This window comes from Alligator mississippiensis, chromosome 9 (genome assembly GCF_030867095.1).
Source record: "Alligator mississippiensis isolate rAllMis1 chromosome 9, rAllMis1, whole genome shotgun sequence".
Taxonomy (NCBI): Eukaryota; Metazoa; Chordata; order Crocodylia; family Alligatoridae; genus Alligator; species Alligator mississippiensis.
The window spans coordinates 12,296,940-12,323,085 of record NC_081832.1 but is presented as its reverse complement, the minus strand read 5'-3'; the positions used below and the strand labels follow the sequence as shown (position 1 = coordinate 12,323,085).

Sequence of the window (26,146 nt, the reverse complement as noted above, 5' to 3'; positions counted from 1 at the left end):
TCAATGTTAGATCATTTCATTTTCTGCTAACAAGCGGGCAGGCTGGCCTAAAAGTTATGAGGTTGGGCAATTCCCAACCTAATAATAGTAGCAGTAACTTAAAACAATTGGCCCCCAACTATGTAAAAACTGGGCTCTGATGCTCTGAAGACATCTCCTCAATGTTGCATGCCAAGATTTTTGGAACCACTAAAAAGAAGACTATTCCAGAGAATCCATCCCAGATTTTAATGAGGTAGTCCAGATTTTCAGCTAAAAAGTCTCTGTGCTGTGTGAGACCTGCGAGACAGGTCTAGTAAAGCTGTTCTCATTACAGAACCTCAAGAGCACAAGTTATGAAGCTGCAAGTAACTGGCAGGACATCTTTAATTGTTCCCAAGTCCTGGCCTGCTGTATGACAGCATGCAGCTCTGTCCACTAACATACATGGCAGCTCACATGCTTTCATTTTGTAACTCATATTGAACCTATTAGAGCATAGCTCGTCGACACTGCCTTGTGCCATGTGGATGTATCCTTGGTGTTTTTTGTTGTTGCTTGTCCATTGCTATGCCTTCTGAGTGAGTGCCAGCTAAACAACTGCAGGGCTGGAACCATGCAGTGATAAAACACCCTCTTCTCTGAAGTAAAGCTAAGACTTGCTTATGTCTAGTATGATCTCACTGGACAACAGAATGCATGCAAAGCCAACTGGCAGACTGCTTAGCCAGAGTGTGGTTCAGCTAGGAAATACTGTTTGACACTTAAATTTGGGGAACTAGCTGAAGACAGAGCTGTCAGAACATGTTCATAGCAAAACCTGGGACCATGCCAAGGTCACCTTTTCACAGATTCACAGACGTTTAGGGCTGGAAGGGACCTCGTGAGATCATCGGGTCCAGTCCAGCTCCCCGCCCCAGTCTGGGCAGGAAAGACCCTTGCACCATGCCCCCGAAGGACAGCCAGACTCCTTTCCAGACCCACAAGCCTGAATTTCTCTTTGATCAATTCCAGAGGGACAAACACACTCACTTCATCAAAATATTAATAATGTTGAATCTCTTTACACTTTTCCAATGATATAATGAATAAGTCACCATAAATAATGGTTTTGCATTATAAACTGATACTCTGAAGTCACAGAAGTTCATGCCTTTTTGTATAATCTACAAGACTGACCCTTTGGGATTGCGTGTACTCATGACTTTTATAAACATACGTCCAATGCACAGATAAGGACAGCTTTTTGCAAAAAAATATTAGGCATTAGCTGATTGGCCCATATAGTATGCAACACTATCACATAATCAAGGGACTAGATCAACAAATACGATTATTTGCAATATTTCTGTTTGCACAGGTAGTTGTAGTAACTTGCATGATGCTGCAAACAATTGAGTGCCTTCTGCAAGGCATTGAGGGCCTTTTTTAAGGTTAGTTAGTGGACCTAGTGAAATCAGTGGCAATAGGCACCTAAATACCTTTCACAATGTGGGTTAGGGACAGATGAGAGTGTTCACCACTTGTCTGGTTCAAGTTCTGAATGATTTTTTATAACTTGGCTAATACTATATCCATTGTTGTGCTTCAAAGAAACACATATCAAAAAAAACCCGTGGAAATGCTACTCCAAAAATTTCTGAGCTATGAGAGACAACAGGTAGGAGTGTGAAGGGTTGAGTGGTACTTTCAAGTACAGGTGCACAGACCTGACTAATTGGTTTTGAGGCAACCTTGCTTTCTGTTCTCAGTATGACATCATTGCAATGAAAGATCTCAGCACTGGGACGCGATGGCAAAGTTGTCACTGTGGTAAGCTGTTGCTCACAACAGAAGTTTTGAACCGACTGTGATGTTTAGGACTGAGCTACAATGGTCAGCATGCTTTGCCCAGGGGTAACTGCAGAAGGAAAGCACCCTGAGCCAGCTACAATGGGGAGGAAATCCACATTAAAAATGGGACAGCTGTAAAGTCTCACTACCCCACCCTGAATATTCATGAGATTACAGTAGCGCAGCTGTGGACTGTACCACACACTCAAGGTATCTGTCAGCAGGCTGAAATGGTAAAGTGCTGCATGCGTTCCTGGCACCTACTTGTACCCAGGAATAACTAGTCTCTGGGCTGGAATCACCTGCCTTGTCATGCACTAATTAAGTCCAGCAGCAAGAAAGAGGGTAGATGCCCAGTATTTGACAGAGTGTTCAAGAAGGACAGCAAGGTAAATTTAAAAAACATAAAAATGAAGGGCATTTGCTGCTGGGAAAGATGCCAAACTGCCAGCCCCTGAAACACTTTCTCCTCATTCAGCACTTATATGCATCTCATATTTAACTCCCACTGACTGCAGGATAAGCAGGCCCTTAAGCTCATGCTTGAATAAGGAATAACTTAAGCAGGCGCTTAAATGCTTTGCTGAAATGGAGTTTGAGTATGTAAAAAGGAGATAGAAGCAATGGAAGCTTTTCTCACACTGCGCAGCTCTTCCGCCTCACCAGTAACCTGGCAGGAATTTCAATTTACCTGGCTGTGAGAGTGAGACAACAGTTCAACTTGTGGCCACATTCAGGCTCTCTCCTGGGCCTGTCAGTAAGAAAGCCAGAGGCTACCAGAGGCTTTATTTCCACTGGTAGAGGTAGGGCCTCCTAACTACCACGTATTCACAAGTGTAGTAAGGTGCTGCCTGCCCCACCAGCCACCTCCCCGCTGTCTGCCCCCTGCCACTGCTTTCCCCATTGCACTGGTGTGAGGATCGGGGGGAGGAAGCACAGAGACGGGGACAAATTTAAGATGACACTTCAGTAATTAGATTCTATACATGGAAAATTATAACAAATATATACATTTCCCATGTATAGAATCTAATTACTGGGGGATCATCTTAAATTCAGAGTGGTCTTAGATATGCATAAATATGGTAACAGCTTCCTGGGAATCTATGATGGAAATCACGTTTTCCCCCCCTAAGTGTACGATCATCCGAAGGGGCAGTCAGTTCTGAACTGATGACCTACACATGGAAGGCTCCACATGGCATCAACACCAGGTTTTGGAGCTATCAGTTTCTGTCCATTTCCTTTTAAATAAGAAGACTATTTTCCTATCCAAAGTGCCAGTATGAGCTTTTCTTGCTGGATGTGTTGCTCCACCTGTAAGTGGTAGATTGTGAGGCACTCCAGGCTGTTTTTGTAGTGCCATCCGCTGTCCTCAGCACTGCAATCTGGTTTGTCACTGTGCGGGGGTGCATCAGAAAGGGGCCAGAGATTAACTTGAGAAAATCATGATTTTTTTTTTTTTTATGTCTTAAAATGTCATCTGCATCCAGCTGTTGATATTTTGGAAATCTGCTGGGCTTTGTTTTCCTTCAAGGGTTCAGCATGACTGATGCTCCAGCTGCAAATTCCTAGGCAAGGCAATGGTCCCACTTAAAGCAATAGCATGTGAAAACCTGTATCCTGGCTAGCTCCTTTGTCTCTCAGACTCCCTCCACAGAATTTAAATAGAAAAGGGGCTTGATTTTCATAGCAAACAAACTTAGACAACGTGTATGTCACCAGATAAACAGAAATTATACTGAATAAAAGCATCCTTGCCTTTCCTGAGTAGGCAGTTAGGGGAAAGGCTACTCTGTCTTTCATTTTTAAATATAATTTCTTAATCAAATACTATGGCCAGCTTTGTTAACTGTGCAAAGTCAGAAGTAGAGGCTACCAGGAAAGAACTCCATGATACCAGGGATCCACTATGCCAAAGGATTATCTCCCAAGAAAAGTGATATAAATCTCTTTGCTTTGGACTTTATAAACAGCACCAGATAATAAAATGTACTCTTGGCTGCGAACAAAACCAAACACTGGAGTCTAGAGGATGGACAGACATCCATTTCTAAGTGATATAGGTGACCATCAACAGCTGGGGAGATGACACTCTACTTTCAAGTATAATTTTCAGAAAAGATAAAGAATTAGGTAAGGGAGACTCAAGCTAGGATGTGTTCGCTCACTCCCCTGATCATCACTCACTCCCCTGATCATAAAACTTAGATGGAATACACAAACTGAATGATTTGGTGAAGGGTACATTGCAACCCCAAATGTTAGCTTCTTTTATTGGCAAGGCCAATGCTTCATTGCATGCATGGACATTGCAAACACTACCAGAATGCTTGTGAAAGGGAAAGGCACTGTGGCATAGCACAGAGACAAGTGCTTGCAGAGACAAATGACATCCAGGGCCCAGGCCATGGAAAATATATTTTGGGTAATTAGGGTAGTGTAAGAGTGAGGTTGTAGCCATGATGGTCCAGAAATTATGTGAGAGGAAAGGATTTCTTAGGGTGATATCTTTTACTGGACCAACTATGTAAGGTTAGACAAGCTTTTGAATGCATGACATTTTTTCTAATCTTATCCCAACTACATAATTGGTCCAATTAAATATATCAGCACCCTAAGAAATCCTTGCCTCTGGGTAGCTAAGCAAATTAAAGGACAAGAAACTAAAGATTTAGTTCCTCATATGATTCCCCCACCTAATGGCTGAACTCACAAGGCCAAATTTTGGCAGTGCATTTTGTCTCTTTCTTGAACAGCTAATGACCATGATTGCATTCACAAGTAACCTTTTCCTGAACTGAAATATTAATGCAAACAGTGACGGCAGGTGGTTTGATTGCATTATTGGTACATGTATGCGTGCCATGTGTACAGTAGTGAAGCAAGCCTTAAGGATTATATTCCTCAAAAGCCAGGAAAATTTCATCAAAATATCAACTATGGCAGATGTGAGGCAGAGTTGTGGAAAATAAAGATGTTCACAGGGAAAAGGGGGTTTTATAGTGGACTCATCTAGGCTTTGTGATGCAGGGAAAAAGGAAACATAGAAGGAAGGTTGGATAAAATTGTTAAGATGTACATCTACTTAGCCAGGCAAGGTCTTTGGTTAGATGTGCTATCTTTTATTAGACCAACAGAGTAGTTGGGACACAATTCCTTGTAAGCTTTTGGGCACAAGTACCCTTCTTCAGGCAAAGGGAGACTCTCAGTGGGTCTAATAAAAGTTATCACATCTACTCAAAGAACCTTGCCTGCCTATGTCCTTAGACCAACACGGCTACAACCAAAACCCCATCTAGTTAGCTAACATCTTACTGTCTGTTCAGGGCCAGGTCTGCAAAGGGTTACAGAAGCCAACCCCTATTCTATAAAAGCAATACACAGGGCTGTTTTCATTTTTAAGAACTTGCTTTCAGCCCCTGCTATCAGTAGGGATTTAAATGGCACTGTTTGAGAATGGGTTACTGCAATCCATGAATACGTTTTGGGAGCGAGTGGCAGAGGAAAGAACGGCCAAGCATCCTGTACCTCACCTCTGCCACCCATAGGAAGAAACAAGGTAAAATGCTTCCCCAAAAAATATTTTCACAGGACTTGCAATGATTGCTTCCTGCTACATAGCACATCCTGACTAAAGACAAATTAAGTCATTACAGAAATCTAGGGTGCAGGCTGCTCAGAAGATCCCTAACTCAGTGATGAAAGGATTATTTTAATTTTTCTTTTACCTGGAAATAAAAATAAACTAACCTGCCACCAAATTTTATTTAATGGACTGAGTGGGGCGGGGGGTGGCAAACCCCTCTGAGAACAGGGACAGTTAAAAATGCCTCATTGATTTCATGCTGTTTTCTATCTCCCAAAAGGAGGACCTTGTAGTGTGTCTTTTACCATAGCTGATCTCAAGGCAAGCCTATCAGGGGAGGAGGAGGAGAAAGGGGATGTGAAGTTTGCTGTTGCAGTCCAGAGGATGAAAACACTACTGCTGTTTATAGAGGGAAACCCAGTTTGTCAGCCCAGATGAATTCCTGTGCTAATCCGTGCAAGCTTCATGTTTTCCACCAGCCCCGGCCACTGTAAAGACTATCTTTAGGAGGCACAGTGTGTTTGGAAAGGAGCAGCTGGAAAGAAGAGGACAGTCATGCCAGCTTGGCAGGCTTGCTTTTATGGAAAAAAAGGAATGCTCTCTTGGGTCCCCCCCCACAAAATTAGAGCATCTTCATCCAGAGCAAAGCGATGCCAAACACAACAAACAAAACCGGCTTTCCCCAACTCTCCTGGGCAGTCGCACTCCAGGGCTTCACAATGGTTTCCATAGAACTTGTTTTGCTATCATAACAAATTCGATCTATCCAGGCACTACGGCGCGTACTGTTTTCTGAAGACAAGCAAATTAAGTTCCTCACTCGCTGGCCTGCCAAAACATTTTTGTCTGGGTGCCACAGACAGGGACTCCCCGGATAACTGCTTCATTGGCCTTTCAGCAGAAAGCAGCCTTCATCTTTAAGAAAACCCTCTTGAAATGTTTCGGTCTGCATACGGTGCACAGGGCAGGCACTGAGAGGAGAGGTTTGTTTTGGGTAACCATTCCTGCTCCCTGGCTTCAGATCCTCCCCATTAAACTGAGCTAGCCTGTGTGCAGAGTGTCTGTGTGCGGCAACATGAGCTTCCTGTAATAAACCAGGCATCTACTGCGTGTATCTCTCGTTGCATGCATAAGAGGAAATGAGTGTCTCGTTCTATTCACCACAGTATTGTTGAAATACTAGTAAATATTATGGTCTAGCTGTAATTAAAGGCCTGATTATTCGCATGGCCAGGGCACTTTCTCTGAATGCAGCAAGAATAGGAGCCGTAATGGAATGCAACACACAGGGGAGCCCTCCTTGGGCCTTTCAGCCCAGAGTCACGCTCACCCGTGGTTTTTAAATAGCGATGATGTTTTCTTTAATGACAAACAGGGCAGGGGAAGCTTAGAGAACTGGATCCAGCCAAGCCCCAACATCTTCCATTGCCTGCCCCCTAAAAAATCCCCTACCCAAATGCTGTAAGAAATCTTTCTTTAAAACCTGTTAAAGGACCATTCTTCCTTATGGGGCTGTATTCATAGGATCATAGAAAAGTAGGGCTGGAGGTTATCATGTAGCCGCCCCCCCCCACGGCAGGATCTGCCCTATTCCTGCTTTGCAAATATCATATTTGTCTGCATTAATACATCAAATGCTAAGATGGACATCCCCTAACAGGCAGTTGTTAAAGGATCCTCTGATATGCTTAGCTGGTCATGGGAAAGGCTTTCTAATGAGAACATGGCATCACCGTCCTCAGAAACTGCAGATACATGACAAGGAAAGAGGAGAGAAAATGAACGAAAAAAATAAATTCATGAGAAAAATAGCACCTAAGACTTTCTTTCCCATTTAGCTTGTGTGAGTGTGAAAGTTCAGGCCACATACACACACGTTTGCTCATTCCTCACTTACTGTTCTCCCTTATGCTTAAAAAGGATAGAGCCAATGTCTGGATATTATTTCAAGACAAGACCTAACCTTTTGCACGCTGTAGCTTACATAATAATATTTTTATAATTGTTCCTTTACCAAAGAACTGCCTGGAGAATGTTTCTAGTGTCACAAGGATGCGAGTTCAAGTTTAAGGATTATCTACTTACATAAATGCTGGGGCCAAATTTTCCAAACACGGGTCTCTTTTAATTATGCTTGCAAAATGCAGGCATCAGTTCATGCCATTATAAATTCCATGTATGGGCCTGCACTACTAAATCACCCGTGCTACTGGCCATTTGTAGAATTACAAAGGTATAAACCAGTAGTACCCAAACTTCTGGCCTCACAGGCCAGATGAGTGGTGCATTATTGGTAAGGGTGGTTGTTCTGTGGATGCAGTTCTGTTCTCCGAATGCCTGGTTCCGGCCATGTGCTGGCCTGATCTGGTGCACAGGGCCATGTTTTTGGTCTGCAGAGTTCTCAGGCTGAGGAATTTGGCAGCAGAGGATTGGCAATTAATGCTGCCACTGCTCCCCCATCGCCTGACAAATCAGGACCCTTACAGAGCCCTGTGGGCCAGATGACGCAGCGCTGAGGGCTGGATCTGGCCCATGGGCTAGGGTGTTGAGCACCCCTAGTATAAATGCAGTAGTGGGCTGAGTAAGTATGTGTGTCAACATTTTGGGTGTAATTTAGTCCATCTAGATTTGAAAGGTTTAGCTTGGTGTGAGATTTAATGAACACAGACTCTCTTCTTCCTGTCTTCCTGTAGGACTTCTCTTCCAACCAGCGCCAAAGGAGAAGTATCCAAATGTCATCAGAGGCACAAATCTATCATTAGTCTGAGACATCTGGGGTGGTATCCAACTGCCTGTAACACTGTGGCTAGTGAGTCTGCTAAAGTGGGGTTTTCTTGCAAAATAACTAACCTTATATTGCTCATAATGGCCAGATTTTTAACCCAGGGAGGTTTGAATACCGCAGCTTTTCTGCCACTGGCTCCCATATTTCTACAGTGTCTCCCCCTTCAGTTAGTCATTCTCTCTCTTCCCAAAGAAGCTTAGAAACCACCTAAATAAACCAGCACCAATCAAGACATTGCAAATGTTGTAAGAGTCATTCACATGTCTCACTGTTTGTCCTACATTTGACTTGATTCATTCATGGATAATGAAGTCATTTTATCATTAAAAAAAAAAAAAAAAAAGCAGCCAAACCAAATCACGCCACATTTGGGGAATCTTTGACTAAACTCCCCAGAGATTATTATAGAGAATAATTACAATCTCACATGCCTCCTAATTTTTCTCACCCTCTGGTAAAGATTATGCTAATGCATAAGTAGTCAAAAATGAAGTGTTGTAAATGGATTTAGGTTGTCATAGGTGTAAAGTTAACATTTACACCACTTGAGTTTTCCACTGGGATTTCACCCAGCTTCCCAGGTCCATTATAGACACAACTTTAAATGCACAACACTTCCTCATTTGCTTCTATAGTTTTAACATGAAAAATGCTATTGCCTATGCAAACCATTGGGTTTTTGCACCAACATGCACAGACAGGCCTGCACTCTTGCAAATAATACATGCCAGCTGGGACAGGGTGGCCCCTTAGCATGTTTTTTGAAGCTGCTATCCCAACACGTTATTTCTAGGGGAAAATCCTGCCCTGAACTACAATTTATAACTCACTTTGCAGTCCACAGTTGAAATCCTGATGGAAGTCAGTTATAGAAGTCTTGTGCTTCTTTAGGGCTGGGCTTCACCCTATGGAGTTTTTTTGTAAGTAGCTGAAGGCAGAATTTGGCCCATGCTTTCAAGGCCGGCTTAAGAAGATGTGGCTGGATGGAGCAGGGGACTTTTACTGGGAGAAGGAGACTATGAATCAGTGTAGATGATGATGTCTTTATGACAGACTTGAATGGATCTATGGTGATCTGCACCAGCTGGAAATCTGGTCCTTTTCCAGCTAATGTAACCCACCCATTGGTTAAAACCTAGCCCAGCTCCTGGGGCTTCAAAGTCATTGTTATCTGATCACTGGAAGTTTCATGCCAGAGGGGGCAATGGTTTATTGTGACACAGAGACAAGAAGATGCACTAGAGGTGAGCCCATGCTGAAGAATTTGGTTTGGTTTAGAATATCCTCAAAGCTGGAAGTCTTTGGGTCTAGGGTTCTTGTTCAGACCCCTTCTAGAGATAGGATATATTAGTGCCATTCTCAGTGGGATGCCTGCCTAGATTTCTGCACTTGTAAAACTGACATAAGGGATTTGGAGTGTTTCATTCACATTTGGCCTCACTATTCATGAATTTTAGGTTATCTTCTACATCCTCCTCTCTGTTTTTTGTTAGCCCATAATTAATACATTAAAATGAGAGAGAGTGAGCATGGAAGTCAAGTGCCTACTACTGATTCTTGAGAAGCAAATGTGCAGGGAAGGCAGTTATGCTCGGTAATTCTCTTCTGTCACCCACCAGTGATGGCTTGAGATGTGCTGCTTGTAATGTAAATCACAGAAGTCAGGGCTGGAAAAGACCTATTAAGTCATCCAGTGCCTTCACCCAGCCAATGCAGACTTGTTCCCCATGGCATTTCTTTTTGTATGCTTGTTCAGTCTTGTTTTAAAGCCCCTCTAGGAACAAGCAGTATCCAAATTAGAGCATAAAAGTGTCTTGGAACTGGTGAGTAAGCATCTCTATAAAATGTTCTGGGAGTGTTAGTCCATACCAGCTTCTATGGGCAGAAAAATGGTTCTCACTATTCTCTTAAGGGCTAGAGAAAGACATTAAAAAATCCTGAGCCTGAATTGATTCAATCTGTCTAGGCTGAACTGGTTAAGAACTGGACAGACATTCTCTGTAGACTGAGGACATTCAGGGACATGCTTGCAGTAGCTCAGGCTAGAAGCTGGGGAGTGCTAGAGCAACCCTCCCTTCCCTCCTAAAGGAAGCTGAGCTGAGGGGAGCAGAGCCAGGCCTGCAGGACTCTTTCATTAGGGATGTCTGCCTGCACAGTCCCAGGCTTTTACCTGCTGGCTGCTCAAGGGGCAGGAGTGTTGCCAGCCCTCCACCGCAGGCTGGCACTCTGAGGCAAGGGGTGGGGTGTGCGGTGCATGCATCTGTTGATGATATGGAGCTTTTCAATCTCCTTTCCTGCTTCGTCATACTGTTGGCAGCAAACTGACAGGCAAGCAAGCCAGCCAGGGCGCTGATAACAGTTTTTATCACCTGATCAGCAAAACAATAGCCTCTGTCCACATTACTTCAAATTTCTTAAACAGCATACTGGCTGGCCTGTTGATTAGCTCCAGAAGTCACATACACATAGACACCTTTTGGCATTAGCTGGCATACCACATGCTGGCTACGGTCCCTGCTGTGGCAGAGAGGAGGAAGGGATCTCTGCTTAGGTAGCGAGTGGGGGGAGGGGCAGCAGACCCTGCTGTGCCTGCAAGTCTGTGCTGAGCTCCAGCCAGGGAGCAGAGGGGAGGGGACAGCCGTGCTGTGGAGCAGAGAGCCCCACTCAGCCCAGAGAGCATGTCGGGATGCTGGGGGAATCTGATTTAACTCAAACCAGCAAGAGGTCTGGGACAGACATTACATAAAACAGTTTGAGCCAAATCAGTTAAGTCTGATACTACATTCAACCAGGTTTATCTCAAACATGTTTCAGCCATTTTCAAAATGGTTTATGTACACTGAACATCTGTTCTGCTACAGGTTTAAACCAGTTTCTGATCGCTTAAACCAGTTTGTGTGTAATGTCTGTCCCTAACCAAGAAGATTAATTTACGAATGGATGGGAAATTCAAATGATACATCATCAGTTTCCGCCCCCCCCCCCCAGCCCCTTCCTTTACAGAATGGTCAGGGGCAAACTTAACGTTAATTTTTATATGAAACAAAGTAAGAATATAAGGTAAAAGCAAACTATTGTTAAATTTGGTATGTTCAGGGTTTCATTAATATAAGAGAAAAACCCATGGGCCCCAAAATTAAAAGATCAACAATGAAAAAGTCTTATTGACGATCTGTGGGTCACTGGCACTACTTGATGTTGAATGAATAATTTTAATTTGTGTGAATAATGTCCAGAATCTTTGCTCAAGAAAGTTTTGTATAGTAGAAAATTTTATAACTAGCCATTGGTTTGGCCATAAACAGTCTATCTTGTCTATCTTGAAGTTGGTTGTTCTTGCCAGACATTTTATTTCACAATAGTTAAAGAAATCTGCAGATGCTGTCTAAATTTCTGAAAGCAGCAGAGCTTCTACAGCTGCTCTCAAGATTTCAATGCTGTGTTTAGGAAATGACTCATGTTGCCTTTTCACTGGGTTTTGTGATAGGAGGGGAATCCTCAGACGTATTCTCCATAGCAATTTAAGGGGAGAAATAAAAAACTTACCCTTTCCCCTTTTTGCACATTTTCAGCATTAACAATTCATAATGAATGAAACAGTGAAGAACAGCATTGCCAATCCAAGCATACAAAATTCATGAGTCAGATCCCAGACTGGCAATTTAAATTCACTCAATTTTAAGAAAAATAAAAACTGGGTTCTTTTTTTACTTCCCTCCTGGTTTTTGAAATGCTGGGATTTGCATGTTAAAATGTTGTCCCTTAAAAAGCAGATCACACCTGAAATTTCATTTTTTGTAAATGGAAACTGGTATCTCCTGTATTCACCTGATTGCAGGTGTTGGGGCTTTAAAAACATCTCAAATATCACAGCACTGCCAATAACATCACAAATTAGCAACAGTGCTGAGCTATCAGGAAAACACAGGCTAGCAACTGTTGAATGGGTGATACCCACACTAAAAATACAAAGCATGGATTTCAATGCAGAGAGCGCTGAATAAATTGGAGGAACAATTACATACATACAAGCAGCATGTACATGAGTTCATAAGGAAGATGACATTCTTCCATAAAATGGTATCTAGGGGACTGCAAACCTTGTAGTAAGTTAGTGGCCATTAGGATCAATTTTTTTTTTTTTTTAAGAGGCAGAGGATTAAATCTATAGGGCAGAATTGTGTGGAAAGTTCAGGTAATCTTTGCCAATCCTGTGCATCATTCAGGTCTTGTCAATACTGAACAGCTTTGTCAGTTTAATCAGTTTAAACTAGTAACACCTTGATAGTGTAGACACAATTATATTTGTACAGAAGTGCTTATACTGAGATAGCTCAAGTCCGAGGTGGGCTGACACTTCGGACCTGGCACCTGCCTTTGGTGCTCTCACTTTTCTTCACTGCCCTGAGTGAAGCCCCTCCGTGGTGTTCGCTGCCAGAGCACCATGGAAGCCCCCTAGCTCCACAGACGGGATCTAGTGGCTCCAAATCTGATCTCTCCTGTGGGCTCTAAGTTGCTGACCTCTAGTGTAGTGGGCAGCACTGTGGGTTGGGATTAGGACTGTTTCTACTTTCACCTTTGCCAATGACTTCTTGTATGGCCATGGATGTAACACTTGACAGCTCTGTGCCTCAGCTGATCAATCTGCATCATGGGAGAAATTATCCTTGCCTGTATCTTTACATGGCGGGGGGAGGGGTAGGCTTGCTTCGTTAGTGCTTCTCTGATTTGGATGAAAAGTGACACCAGAGTGCAAATATGATGGGCTCTTGATGGTATCCCTTTAATTTGAAAGTGGAAGTTATATGTGGATTGAATGAGTAAAAGTAAATGTATGGTCTAGTTTGGCAAAAGTCTTCCAACACATGGATGTCTACGGTCTTCTTTATAGGAGCCGTCTGCTCTCTGTGATTCAGACTGTCTATGGAATGTGATGAGTGTGGAGTAAGTGGACAGCAAGTCTGGAAATGGGCTTTATTGTGGTTTTGAAGCTTTCAATTCCCAACTGCATGAACACATTCTTTTTTTCAACCCTTTGACAGCATTTCAAAATTATCACTGAAAATTGTTTGATGCCATCTGGAAACTAACTCTTCAGTGTTGATAACAGCCCACTGGTTTAGTCTCCAAATGATAATGTCATCTTCCAGTAGCGCATAACTGATTTTTCTTTTTTTCTTGGTACACCAATTCTCAGACCCTGCCCACGAAGGCCACAAACACAGGGAACGCATCTATACCCCTACTGCACTGTCAATTCTCAGTGTGCTCTTGCTCCCTTAATGGAGTCTGCATGTTCTTTTGAACAGGAAATGCTTTGTAACAAACTTGCCTGTGGGCATTGTACTGCACCAATTAAAGATTCCTGAACTGGAGAACAAAGAGGTGCCAGTGGAACTATGTTTTTAATCACTTGATTCATTTTCTTCCTTCCTCCACTGATGATTTTGGATGGCTGGCTTTTATTTTATTTTTTTATTTATTACATTTTTCTTTTGGTGGCACATTTTTATGCGATAGGACAGCACTCAGAAATGCTGTTGGGGAAACAGCTTTCCAAAGAGGCTGCTTTGGGGCTTGTTTTGATTTTATTTTTGAATAGAGATTGATTTCTAGAAGTGAGCTCAAAACTCTAGTGTACATCATCCATGATAATAACACCACCTGGCACTTAACAGGCATGCAGCACCTTTTTTAACATGTGTGTTTTATTAACATGAATTAGCTAAACCTTCCAGCACCCCTAGTGAGGCAGGATAACTATTAGAATGCATTTTTTTTTTTTGCATCAGAATAAACTGAGGTATGGAGCCTGAAACCTGGCAGAGCTGAAAGCAGAATACAGGACACCTCTCTCCCATATTGCATTATTTCCACTTCCTTACAATAGATTTCCTAGTGTTTTGGAAGAAGGGACCACCTTTACAATGCCCACTGTGATTAGTCTGTGGTCCATACTTGGAGTGCTTGGGAACTACTGCAATATAAATAAGCAATAATATAATTAAATACATGGACCATAATGAAAATGTGGAGTAGAGATCACAAGAATGAAGAAATGCTGAGTAATGAGAGTTACAGACTGAGGAACCAGGCTGATGAATGCATAGTTTGGTTTAGTTTTTGAGCAAAACTGTTTGGAGAATGCATATTCTCTACACTTTAGTTTACTGCTGCTTGCACAGAAGTGACCACACCTTCTATGAAAAGGAGCTCTAATTAAAAACAGAAAATGGCTTTTTTGATGCAAATTGTTCCTCTAATCAAACCGCAGCCCTGCAACATACAAATTCACTCCCTTCTAAAGTGCAACGAAATGGAAAGAGAAAATTCCATTTTTTTTCTTCCCTAGACAACAATGTTCCTTCACAGTTTTACTGAACTTTCACACGTAGGAGAGAGAACTAAAACCCAAACTAAAACTTAAGAGAAAGCAACCTTTTTCAGTACAACCTGAAGATAACAGAAATGCAGCACAAACAAAGGCTGATGCCTTCTCTATAGCCTGGTAGAGGACAAGATTTTTGGCTCAGATGAGTCCTTTGTGTTTGTCCGGCAACGTAAAGAGGACATAAAGCCGCCCTCACAGTAGAGCTCAGCTTCCTCCCCAGCACAGGGGAATCCCCCGCTGATGTAAAGCTCATATAGGTGGTGGCTTTATACCACCTACTACTCCGCTCTCAGCACAAGGGGCTGGAGAAAGCAGAGATAAGACTCAACTTACTCTGACAATCAAGGCTTAATGAAAAAGGCCGTGTGTAAATGAAATGGGAGTCGTGCGTGCATGACACTTTAAAACGGGCTAAATGCTTTTGCACCACTTAAATGGTGTCGGTGTTTGCACGCCTCAGCGGTGTATTGCACGTTAATTCCAGCCGCTGTAGGAAATTCGGCAGCGTAAAGCGGCTTAAATGATTTGAGGCCCAGTACACTAAAACTCCTTCGAGGAGCAAGAGGAGTTTTAGTTTGCTGGGTCCCTACCGCCGCGGAGCGAAGCACCGGGCTCCATGCAGCTCCACGGCTCTGCAGGAAGCCCTGCAGGCAGCCTGGCAGCAGCCTGGGAAAGCAGGCTCTGCCCAAGAAAAGCGGTGAGCCTGGTCTTTCCTCCCCCTGCCCCAGAATCTGCCTGCCTGCCTGAGCTGTGCGGGGGCCTAGCGCTTCCCTCTACGGCTGCGGTGCCCCCGGGACCACCCAAGCCTGGTGCCTGCAGGCAGGTGTCGCCTGGCGGGGGGGGGGGGGGGGTGCCTCTGCAATGGAAGAAAGCACCAGCCTCCTTGCAGCCAGGGGACTTCTCCGCCTGCCGGCAGCTCGCCCTCCCCTCCCCGCCGGAAAGGCAGGTAAGGCGTGTGCACGACATGGGGGTTTAATCAGCACTAAATTGAAGTGATGTTTTTTAAAACCCACCGCTTCAATTTAGGGCCCCCATTTCATGTACACATGTCCACAAAGGCTGCACCAACTGGACTAAGTTAGAGCAGTGATTCTCAAGACAGGTGCCTTTATTTCCTTTCAAGGGTGCCACAGATTACTGTACAATGTTAGCACCGTGTGCACGTGTGATTCGCAAGATTTCAAATAAGAAACTGTAATGTTAACACCATTCTGCCCTGTTCTGGTCTCTCTGAGTTCTTGGCAACAGAAGAACCACTCTAATATTTTTTTGAGGTCATAAAATGAGTGAAAACGAAGAGCCGGCATTTTTTGAGGGGTGCCTGGAGTCTAAAGAGGTTGAGAACCACTGAGTTAGAGGAACCCTGTGTCCTGCTAGTACCTGTGGATACCCCCTGGTTTCTTTGCTTCGCATATATTTCATTTAGCTCTACTCCCACTCCCCCCCTCAAAAAAAAGTACTGCCTTACCGGGCAATACTTATTGCAGTGTGTAGGAAGACCTGCTGAAATTAAGATCCTAGACTTTTTGAATGGAAATTTCATTGTAATGCATGGATTATGACTCCAGTTCTAGTGAAACGTCAGCTCCAAATGAAAGCCCTTTGTAAAATAAATGACTTTGCGCTCAAACATTTCCACTTATCTATGGATGAATGAACTATTTACCTCTTTCCTCAACCCCATGCACTAGATGCACTAAAACCCATTCAGATATACCATGTGAGAGAGTTTTTTGAAATATGATGACATAGTTGTCTCATGACTTAAAAATATGTGACATGGCTAATCCTTGAGGAGAACCTCCCTGTTCTCAGATTGGGATATCAGTACCACTTGGGAGAGCAGCTACAGGTTAGATAATGTATTTAGGCCAAGTTTCTACCACCTTTGCTCTCGCTGAGTCTGTCTAAGGCTCAGTGCAGACTTCAAAAGAAGTCTGAGAAGTTGGCAAGTGCTCACACAGCTTGGCTGCACTCAACTCCAGGCTACCCCAACTCTACAGCTGGTTATACCCAAAACAGATAATTCAAAGCTAATTTGAGCATGTCAGCATAACCTGCCTTCTCACTTTTCACTACAGTGTAGGCATTACTCACTGTTTCAAGGTGTTGAGGGGGTAGTGATGTGGGAAGCAATTGTCTTTTAAAAGAAGGAAAAGAGGGATGAAGTAGAATAGGTCTCTCATGTTGTGTGCCAGTGGTAGGCTCTTGCAGATGCAAATATATTCATCTCAGAAAGACCTGATTTTAAACAGCAAACTGGGGATTAGAACAGCTATGGTGAGACAATGTAGAGAACCTTTTAGCAGGAAGACGGCAAGTGGGCTTGAGAAAATAAAAGAAAATCATCAGAAGAGTAACTGTTCTCTGATCTCTTCTAAGGGTATTCAGACACTAAGGGACATCACAGCCCCTGTGAAGCAGTAGTTGTCACCTCCCATGGAAGAGAGAAGGAACTCGTAGGGCTGAACGTACCCCAGATCACACAGGAAGTTCATGGGAGAGCTGAAAATAGACTCTCAGTCCCCTAAATCTCAAGCCTCTGAATTAATCACATGAGCAAAGGACCTAAACACAGAGAGGGAAGGAAAGGACCCGGTTACAGAACAGGGGACACTGGGGGAGAAGGAAATTGGCTTGTCAGCAGAAATCTGGAGAGCGATGAAGAGCATAAAGTACTAGAAGGAGGAAGCTAGTGAGGGGGGAGGCGAAAGGAAAAGAAAGCAAGAGACACCAGAACATCAGCTGTTGTAGCAGCTAGTATGTAAAACCAGTTGGCTTTAGCACAATACAGCCATCCAGCCCGCAACTCTGGGACTGATCGTCTAACTACCTGCTAAAAATCACAGCAAGATCCATAATCTTTCATAGTCTCAGGAGAACCAATCAGATAAATGGATTTGTGGGTAAAACCTCCATAAGCCTGTGGGTTTGGTTTCTTTTAATACTATAAAGTACAAAAATAAACTTTCTAGTTAGCAAAATATGGCTTTTGTTATGTTCTGAGTCACTTTTCCCCAAGCACAAACAAAGTGGTTTTTCAGCTTGAATCCTGAACATTTTGGAATCATGTGTTTTGCTAAGGTCCTAAAGCAGATTGCAGCTACTCCAAGTGCTACTTCTTAGTAAAGAAAACATACAGTGGAGATACAGTGGGAATACTCATGTGAACAGACTCTCATAGCCCAAACTGTGCGTAATACTTTATAATTAATGTAGAGAGTTCAGCTGATCTCTCATTTGTCCTATAATCCTCAATACTATGATGATTTAGGCTTTCAAACAGAAGCCTGGAATTTTGTTTCTAACTCACTTCAAGCCTGTCACTAATGCTCCCTATTTCCTAACATATGTTTTGAGGGACAGCATATGCCATTGTGATGGTATACCGTTGTCACGCTATACTTAGGAATTCCTGCACTGATCCAAAGCCCACTGAATTCAATGTTTCTCTTGACTTTCTTGGATCAAAACTAGTCCATGTTAACTTTGCATTCTGTTTTCAATGCATTGGTGTTGCAATGTTAGGCATTTCTTTTTGTACTGTGTTTTTAGAAATGTGGAAGAGCCCCTGATGCGTTCATATGAAGATAACTTTAAGATGCAGCGTTCCATTTTATTACTGAGAAAGATTACCGAAGAATTGTGATCTTGCTCTAGTCCCTCAGGAGCATCCTGGTTTTTATTTATTTTGTTTCATCTACAGGAAAATCTCTAAAGTTAAACTGCAGTCAAGCTCTAATCCAATAATAAGGACATCCCTCTTCAGGCAAGATAGTGCTTGGCTATAAGAATTCTTCCAGAATGTGATGCTAACAGAGTTATAGCAACCACAGTGGCTGAATGAAGCAGTTCAAACATCTCAAACACAGACTAAATTAAAAAAATAACCCAAATCCTAGTCTGCTCACACAAAGCAGCACTGAAATTTGTACCTGATAGAGCTATGGGCACTCAGAAGCTAAGATTTAAAGGAAAACTGGTAGGGAACAATTTCAAAAACTGTAAGCAGTTAATGAGGTAGGCAAAGTCACAAATGACATTTTGCCTAATTTATATGCCAATTATTAAAATTGTGCATGCAGCTCACATAATCAAAACTAGCAGTTCATATGTACGGTTACTTAGACTGGGTGCAGTAGCAGTAACGATATATGAAAATTAGATGCAAATTTTACATACACAATGGCAGGATCCAACCCACTCTATTTATATTCAGCTTTCTAATCAAGGGTCTCATTCTGCTCCCAGCGAAGTCAGTGTGGATTTTACCACTGACCTTAATGGAGAGCAGGGAGTCAGGTCCAAGCTTTAGCTTTGTGTTATTTTCCCCTGCCAAGAAATGGCACTGCTGCTTTAACCAAATAACCAATCAGCCAGTTTGCCAACAAACTCTGTCCACCTACGAATACTCAGGACGTGTTCAAACAAAGCTTTTCTCAAACTTTTATTCAGTCCTAATAACTAAATCTACTGGGCTCACAACAAAGAAATGACATTGTTTCACTAATCAATGTACTACTGTTCATCTAGAACATCTGCAATAGTTTTGCCTGCAGCACTACCCCATTCATTATACTTCTTGATAGACTGTTCAATAGGCTTTTTTTGGTACAGACTGTACAAAAGAGTTTTACACAGAGGAATTTGCACTGATATGAATAATAAAAAAGATTTAAAAAGTACATTGTGTTTCAGTTTCTCCATTTTCAACTAACGTTTGGCAAATGGAGGCAAAATGGCAAAAGTCTTGAATGACAGCTCACCCCTTGCCGTGAAGAAACACAGAGGTTTGCTATTGAACACGGAGGCACTCGGGTTTTTCAAGTTGCCAAACTGTGTTGCCATCTACCAAAAATGCAGCTGATCAAAGGCTCTTACATTAAGAACATATAAAACTTTATGAGCAATGGGTCCACACCCTGTCAAAATGAGGCCACATTATTTTTGTACAGAGAACTGCATATGAAATGTATGTGCAGTAAAAGCAAAATAAAGAGTGCTGCTTACCATCATCCAGATATGCCTGGTCCAGATTCTGTTCCTGTTTAATGGTGACTCCAGCAGGTAATACTTCTTTCTGATCGCTAACTGGTTGTCCATTTTTTGCTGCTCTCTGGCTTGTGGCTGTCTGTTGCTGAATCACGGTTGGATATGAACTTGGACTTATCCTTTGTGCTTGACTGACCTGAGGCTGGCTGGGTCTTGCTACGTTGGACGTAAAATTTTCACAGCATGTGATATGCTGGAATTCTTGATGGCTTCCACACCTCAACTGCTGATTGGTTGGAGAATAGTGAATCACAGGAGAAGACTGTTGATTGGCTGGAGAGTGATGGAGCACTGCTGAGGTTTGGCCTGGGGAACCAGCATGCACCAGCACTGATCTGTGTGCATCTGAAATAGAAACCTGTGTGGCCATCAAACTGGATTGCTGGTAGCCCAACTGGCTTGGACTGAGGCTCTTGCTTCTTTGGTATATTACAGCTGCTGGGTTTTGCTGGTGGTATCGAGAATCAGGAGAAGACAGGCCTGAACGCAACTGCTGGCAGGAAGCCATAGTGGCCACAAGACAGGAAGGGGATTCGGTGACCATTGTGTGCTGTGAATAGTAAGGCTGTGTTACAGTTCCCAGACCACTGTGTACTGTATTGCAGATTAAGGCTGGATCATAGTCATCAATGGGCTCTGTTTTGATTGATGGCACTAAAATAAAGCATGCAAAGGACATTATTCTTAACAAGCTGCTGAGAACAAAGTTTTCCTTGAACTAACAGGAGACTTTTAGCATTAATAGAGTGTGTGGGGGTGAATGGTCATATTCACACAGAGTAAACTAAACTACAGACAGTGGGGAGTCTCTCTGCAAAACGCATAGTATTAAGATGGAAAAAATAAAGCCTATTTGCTGAAAACTTAAGGCACACATTTCTCAAGGCTAAGAAATTCAGCTTGGCTTATTTTTAATTTGGTCACTTAGATTGATTTTTTGGTTCCGTTCTGCAACTTTCAATTCCAGGTAGCACCAAAAGCAAAGAAAAAATTAACCTACATGACACATCTTCCTCATAGTATTTCCAGCCCTAGTGAAAGGAAGGATTAATGGCAATTTAAGAAAACATACCAATTTTGCCAGATGTTCTAGCCCTGTTTCTTTAGTCAGGTGGCTAATTACTGCCCTGAAGGAAGATCCTACTTTTGAACCAAAGAGCTTTCTTTGAGACCCATCTGCTAGAAGGTGCTCAGCTCTCGGGAGGCTGAATCTTAGTGCAGAGGGACGTTCTGCTAAGAACAGCACTATATACAAAAATAAGTAATGAAATCTTACTTTTAAAAAAGTTAGATGTTGAGAATCTTTTTGAGATAATGGCATATTTAAAATACAAATTCAATCACACAGCAGCAAGGACTCTGCAGGCTGACAATATCCTCCCTATAACATAGAGTATCGATACAACTCAGGTTAAAAAAGAATGAAATGAGTTGTATCAAATAAGAACTGTCTGGAACTTCACCCACACTCAGAAACTAGTAACTAGTAGAAGAGATGCTTGAAACAGTTTGGATGGTAACATTTTGTGCTTCCTGTTTTCCAAAATGAAATACTGATTTTCTCACAGCATTCAGTCCCAGCCAAATCTAAGGAACGCTGGGAAGCACATACATGACTCTGCTGTATTTATTATAAGAATTGCTCATCAATTCCCAGAAGAAAGAACTTCAGAGAAACTTTCAGACTTTTCTACCATATCTGAACTGGCCATACGCTGAAGAATATCTCTCAGTCTTCTCTTTCCCTCGATACTGCAGTTACTTGTTACTTTCCCAGCTCTGGTGTTAATATACGGTGTAGATGAGGAAAACTACTGTCATCGTTTTCGCAGGGCACTAAGATTCTGCTGCTGCCGTCACAGAAAGCAACTGGCAACTCCTACTGAATCCACTGTCTATAGATCTGATGGCAAGTCCCCTTACATATATAGGAAATTCCTATTCCAAATCACATGCACTCTTTAAACCACATAGTATCTGCTTATTGAGGATTAACTATTCATTATATTAGTAAAAGTCAGATCTTTAGTTAATGAAACATGAAGTAACAAAATGCAAAAATCTTCTTGGAAGAAATTCTTTCCAGTTGGTCCTCTCCTGAGAATTACCTGGGTGAAATGTAAAATGTTGTGGCTGGCTTCTTTTTCTTTTCCCATTGATGACATAGAAATTCACCTTCACAGGCGTACGGATGTGCTTGTTACGGTACTCTGGTATCTCTACAAAAAGCATGCTCTGGAATAATGAAGGGTGAGGAGATGATATTAGAAAGTGAGGTCCACAGGCAACTGTTCCAGGGAATACATAGCCATAGAGGAAGGAAAAGGATTTTCCCTGTTCACCAATAAAGAGGGGTATGGGAGGAAAGAGGTACGGATGAGCTAGGAGAAAAACACTTTTGATGTTAGGAAGCTGGTTGTTAAATGCCACATCCTCTTTGGTACCTGCTGATGTTGTCCTGCACGTGAAGACAGAAGGCTCAACTAAACATAGAACACACACAATAGTGGTTAATGCTACACCGCTATGCACTGGATAAACATGAGTTTTACATCCTGATCCCACATGCACGGAAGTCAGTGGCAACAATCACATTCACGTCCATTGGAGCAGGTAAGGAACACTGCACTTTAAGGGCTAATTCTTAGAGGCACTCAATGAACACTGCATGGGAGGCAAGGGTCCTATCATGTTGTGAGATCAGGCCTAAAATGTGAATAAAGCACCCCAAAGAATGTCATCCTGCAAAATGGTCAGCACTCTTGACTCCCACTGAAGGGAAAGGAAGCCGGAAGTACTCAGTACCATACAGAAGATGCTCAGCATCTCTCAGGACTGAACGAGTAAAGTACAACCTGGAGCAATTTCACAATGGCTACTGGTGTTTCTATATACTAAGGGTTACTGTAAAATGGAAATGGGAATAGGTTCCATTTGCAATACAGTTCTGATGGCAGCACTTGAAGCTTTCCATCACAACAATGGGGAGGCTGTTCCCCTTTCTGGAAGCTTTCCCCACTAGCCATTGAATGCAATCTTACATCTGAAAAGCTGGGAGTGGAGGACATGCGTTGTTCAGCATACTTACAGGCTGGCTCTTGTCTTTATCCACGGTGGCCTCCATCTCCCAGATCTGCTGCCCATCTGAAAGTGACGTTACAGGATTAATTTACAGGAAAACAGGACCAGAAACCTGACTTTAAAGAAGACAACTGATGCATGAAGGCCCCCATGGAGCAAAGCAGGCTTCTAACTGATAATAAGTTCATGCTTGTACACTTTGCTGCATAGGAATGCACACCTACACATGCTTAAAGTTCAGCACTTTGCTAAACTGAGGCCTAGGCTGATGCTTCATATGTGAATAATTGGAATGTTCAGCACCAATAAAACATCTGCTTTTCAGCAAGACCCTGATTTCAGCCAGCTGGATTGATCGAGGATATAAAGAGGTCAAATGACTTGTCCAGGGTCAACTGTGAGTCAGTGGCTCAGCAGCGCAACCCTGCTAAATCTTTATTCTTAGTTTTAACCACAAGACCACATGATCTCCATATTCTATGTTAACATCCTTATATTATTGACAGGAGCATCGTTTTACGTGTGTGTGTGTGTGTGTGTGTGTGTGTGTGTGTGTGTGTGTAAAACGATCCTCCTGTCAATAATATATAAATAAAACAATCCTGTATATATCCTCCTATATATATATATATATATATATATACACACACACACACACACACACACACACACACACACACACACACACACACACACACACTCCTCCTATATAAAATACACACACACACACACATTAGCACACTTATATTATAGACAGGATTGTTTTACCATACAGAAGATGCCAGACAGCATTGTTTTACCATGCAATCCTTCTGTTGATAAGAAAAGTGTGCTTATATATATATACATAATATCACCTGATTTGGATACCCTAGTTTTTAAGGGGGCAAACTGAGAAAATTGGGGTTTTACATTGACAAGTACTGAGCACCCACAGCTCTCATTTGAAACCCATTTTGAGGGGCACTGTGAGTACATCTCAGCTCTGAACAGGTTTTTTTTAGCAGTAGTTGTTAAAGTCATAGAGGCAAACTCTTAATATAATTAGACAAGTGGTTATTAGATATTTTATTTCATTGTGCTGTTTTTATCCTATCACTGATTTATGGTAGTTTCTGGTAGGTGGAGAATAAAACCTTGCCATCCACCTGTCAACTGTACACAGAAATAAAAACAGACCTACAGTTGGAAACACACCTTTTCTATGCTAGCACTCCAGACTTCCAGCAGCTCCCATAGGCATTTGCTGTCTGCATTATGCAGTTGTAAAGGACTGGGAACATACTGTCTATGCTCTAGTTACTAACAAATCCATCACAAATGCAACAGTCTGTGCCACTGAGCCACAGGCACTCTTTCTGCTGTTAATTATACTTGTGCAACTCAAGTTTGAGGAATTTCCCCCCCCTAGAATAATCAACCAAGTAGCCCAGAATTACTCAGCCATGGAAGGATACAAGTATTAGGGGAGTGTCCTAATTAGATAAATGTTGTGCCCCAATTATTTTTTTGCAGTAACCTTATAAATTAACATGGGATTTTGAGACTGTGCGTGTTTAGTGCCCATAGTTGTGGTGTTCCAGCTCTTTGTGTTACACATTTGTATACCTCCACCTATTAAAGATGTTAATAAGTATGCTCTCCTGTCAATCCAATGTATACATCTGTTTCAACCTGATGTCGTAACAATATCAGAGACAGCATGCGTGTGTTCATTAATATCAGTTCTGCTCCCCATCTACCAATGTAAAAGTCTGCCCATTGCTGCCCACTGATAAGTTTTGTGTGCTCCTATGCACATGCACGGAGGCTGCTCCAATGCACTGTAATTACAGGCCATCAAGCAGACTCGATTAATCGAGCCTACTGGACCACAGTAATTACCACACTCCAGTAGACTCCAGCATTGTGTGTATCAGTGTCCCTGCACTGAAAAATGGCAGGGGGGTACTTTAAAGCTCATTTAATAAGCTTTAGTTCGACGTGCCCTAGCTCCATTTTTCAGTGCATGGACACTGATATACGTGTCGCTACTGGCATTTTTAATTAGCATGGCTCTCAGAGGTGTGCTTTCTACCCGTCTAGAGCATGCTGATAAACGCCCTGTATGTGAAATATAAGATGGTAGACTAAAATTTATTTTTGCTTGAGATCAGAAATTGAAATAAATATTGTAACCTTCAGGGCTAGACCACAAGAAGCGTAAAATACTTAAAGCAATCTGCCTGTCGTTATATCTTTACTAGCTGCAGTGCATTTTTGCTTCTGGATCACCTCTCAAATAACCACACACACAAAATAATCTTCCTACAACAGCAGTGTAGTAATTCTATTTAAAGGTCATTTTATTGTGTAATATTCTATACTGTACAGGCTGCAGAGGGTTTATATCCAACTGTGCATCCAGATTTAATGTATGCACAAGCAAATCAAATGATTGCCCGTGTCAATGCAGTCCATTCAGGAGTTTTGCACGTGCAGTCATAATAGCAGAATACAAATTGGGTATACTCAATTTAGAAGATTCCTGTGTTTTCCAGTTTTTGACTTCTAGCTCTTAAACGTTCAATATATTGTATTCAATAGACTTTAGTCTCATGATTTACTTTAAAAACATCAAAGGATATTAAACTCTTCTAATTCATTTCTGAGAATTTGGTTTCAAAATGAACAGGGTATCCAGATCACAGGTGACTTGGAAAATTGCTGCCAAACTCTTCCATCAGCTCAGGGTGCTGGAGATGGGGGAGATCTAGAGGTATGGTTTGGTTATAGGATTTTTCTTAAGCTTGTATGCCTAAGGTCTGCAAAACAAGGGTGGCAAGCTCATTAAACCAGAACTTCTCACAAGACTTCTAATTTTTCCTGCTGTCTGGAAATTTTGCAACTGCAGCCTCTGCCTTGTGCTATTTAGGTACTTCTGCTTCTGGCTGAAACAGAAGCAAAGAATGAAGGAAAATAAAAGGATTTTTTTCCCTCAGCACTTTACTTCATTTGTCACCTTCCCTGCAACCCACGGGACAGACCAATTCACCCCCGCTTACCGTTCTTACTGCTGACAAATATGGGAAACTTTGGGTTGCTGCACTGCAAACACTACCTGGCCTGTGCACGTTCCCTTTCAGCAAGGAGCAGTAACAAGTGATGCCGGTTCCCTATACTATGCCAGATACCGGGGTCCTGCGTGTAACAGGGTCCTAGTCAGGTGTAAGAAGAGGATTTGCCTTTTGACTAATAACAACAAGCTGCATTTGTCACAGTGCAAATCCCTTGACTTCCATGGAGTTGCATCAGGGATGAATTTAGCTTGCTGTGTTTATCGTCTGTACCTTTTATCCAGTGGCTTCCAAGCCTTTATTGAACAATGTGTTGTGAAGGCAAAGGATGGATAGGGATCTCCTCATCCTCTCTCTAGGCTGAAACGAATTTGCAGTCT

The 26,146-nt window shown here is 42.4% G+C and overlaps 1 protein-coding gene across 5 annotated transcripts in view; it reads right to left on the bottom strand.

Annotated features, from left to right (window-relative positions):
- The window catches only part of NFATC2 (nuclear factor of activated T cells 2), a 131,379-nt gene that overhangs the window by 21,922 nt on the left and 83,311 nt on the right, over positions 1-26,146 (bottom strand). For all 5 annotated transcript variants that reach the window (XM_059733141.1, XM_059733142.1, XM_059733143.1 and 2 more), the window contains exons 7-9: positions 22,718-22,773; positions 21,738-21,864; positions 19,588-20,283 (exon numbers count right to left, since the gene is read on the bottom strand). In XM_059733141.1, the coding sequence (XP_059589124.1) occupies positions 19,588-20,283; positions 21,738-21,864; positions 22,718-22,773 (879 nt within the window). The remainder of the gene's footprint in view (positions 1-19,587; positions 20,284-21,737; positions 21,865-22,717; positions 22,774-26,146) is intronic.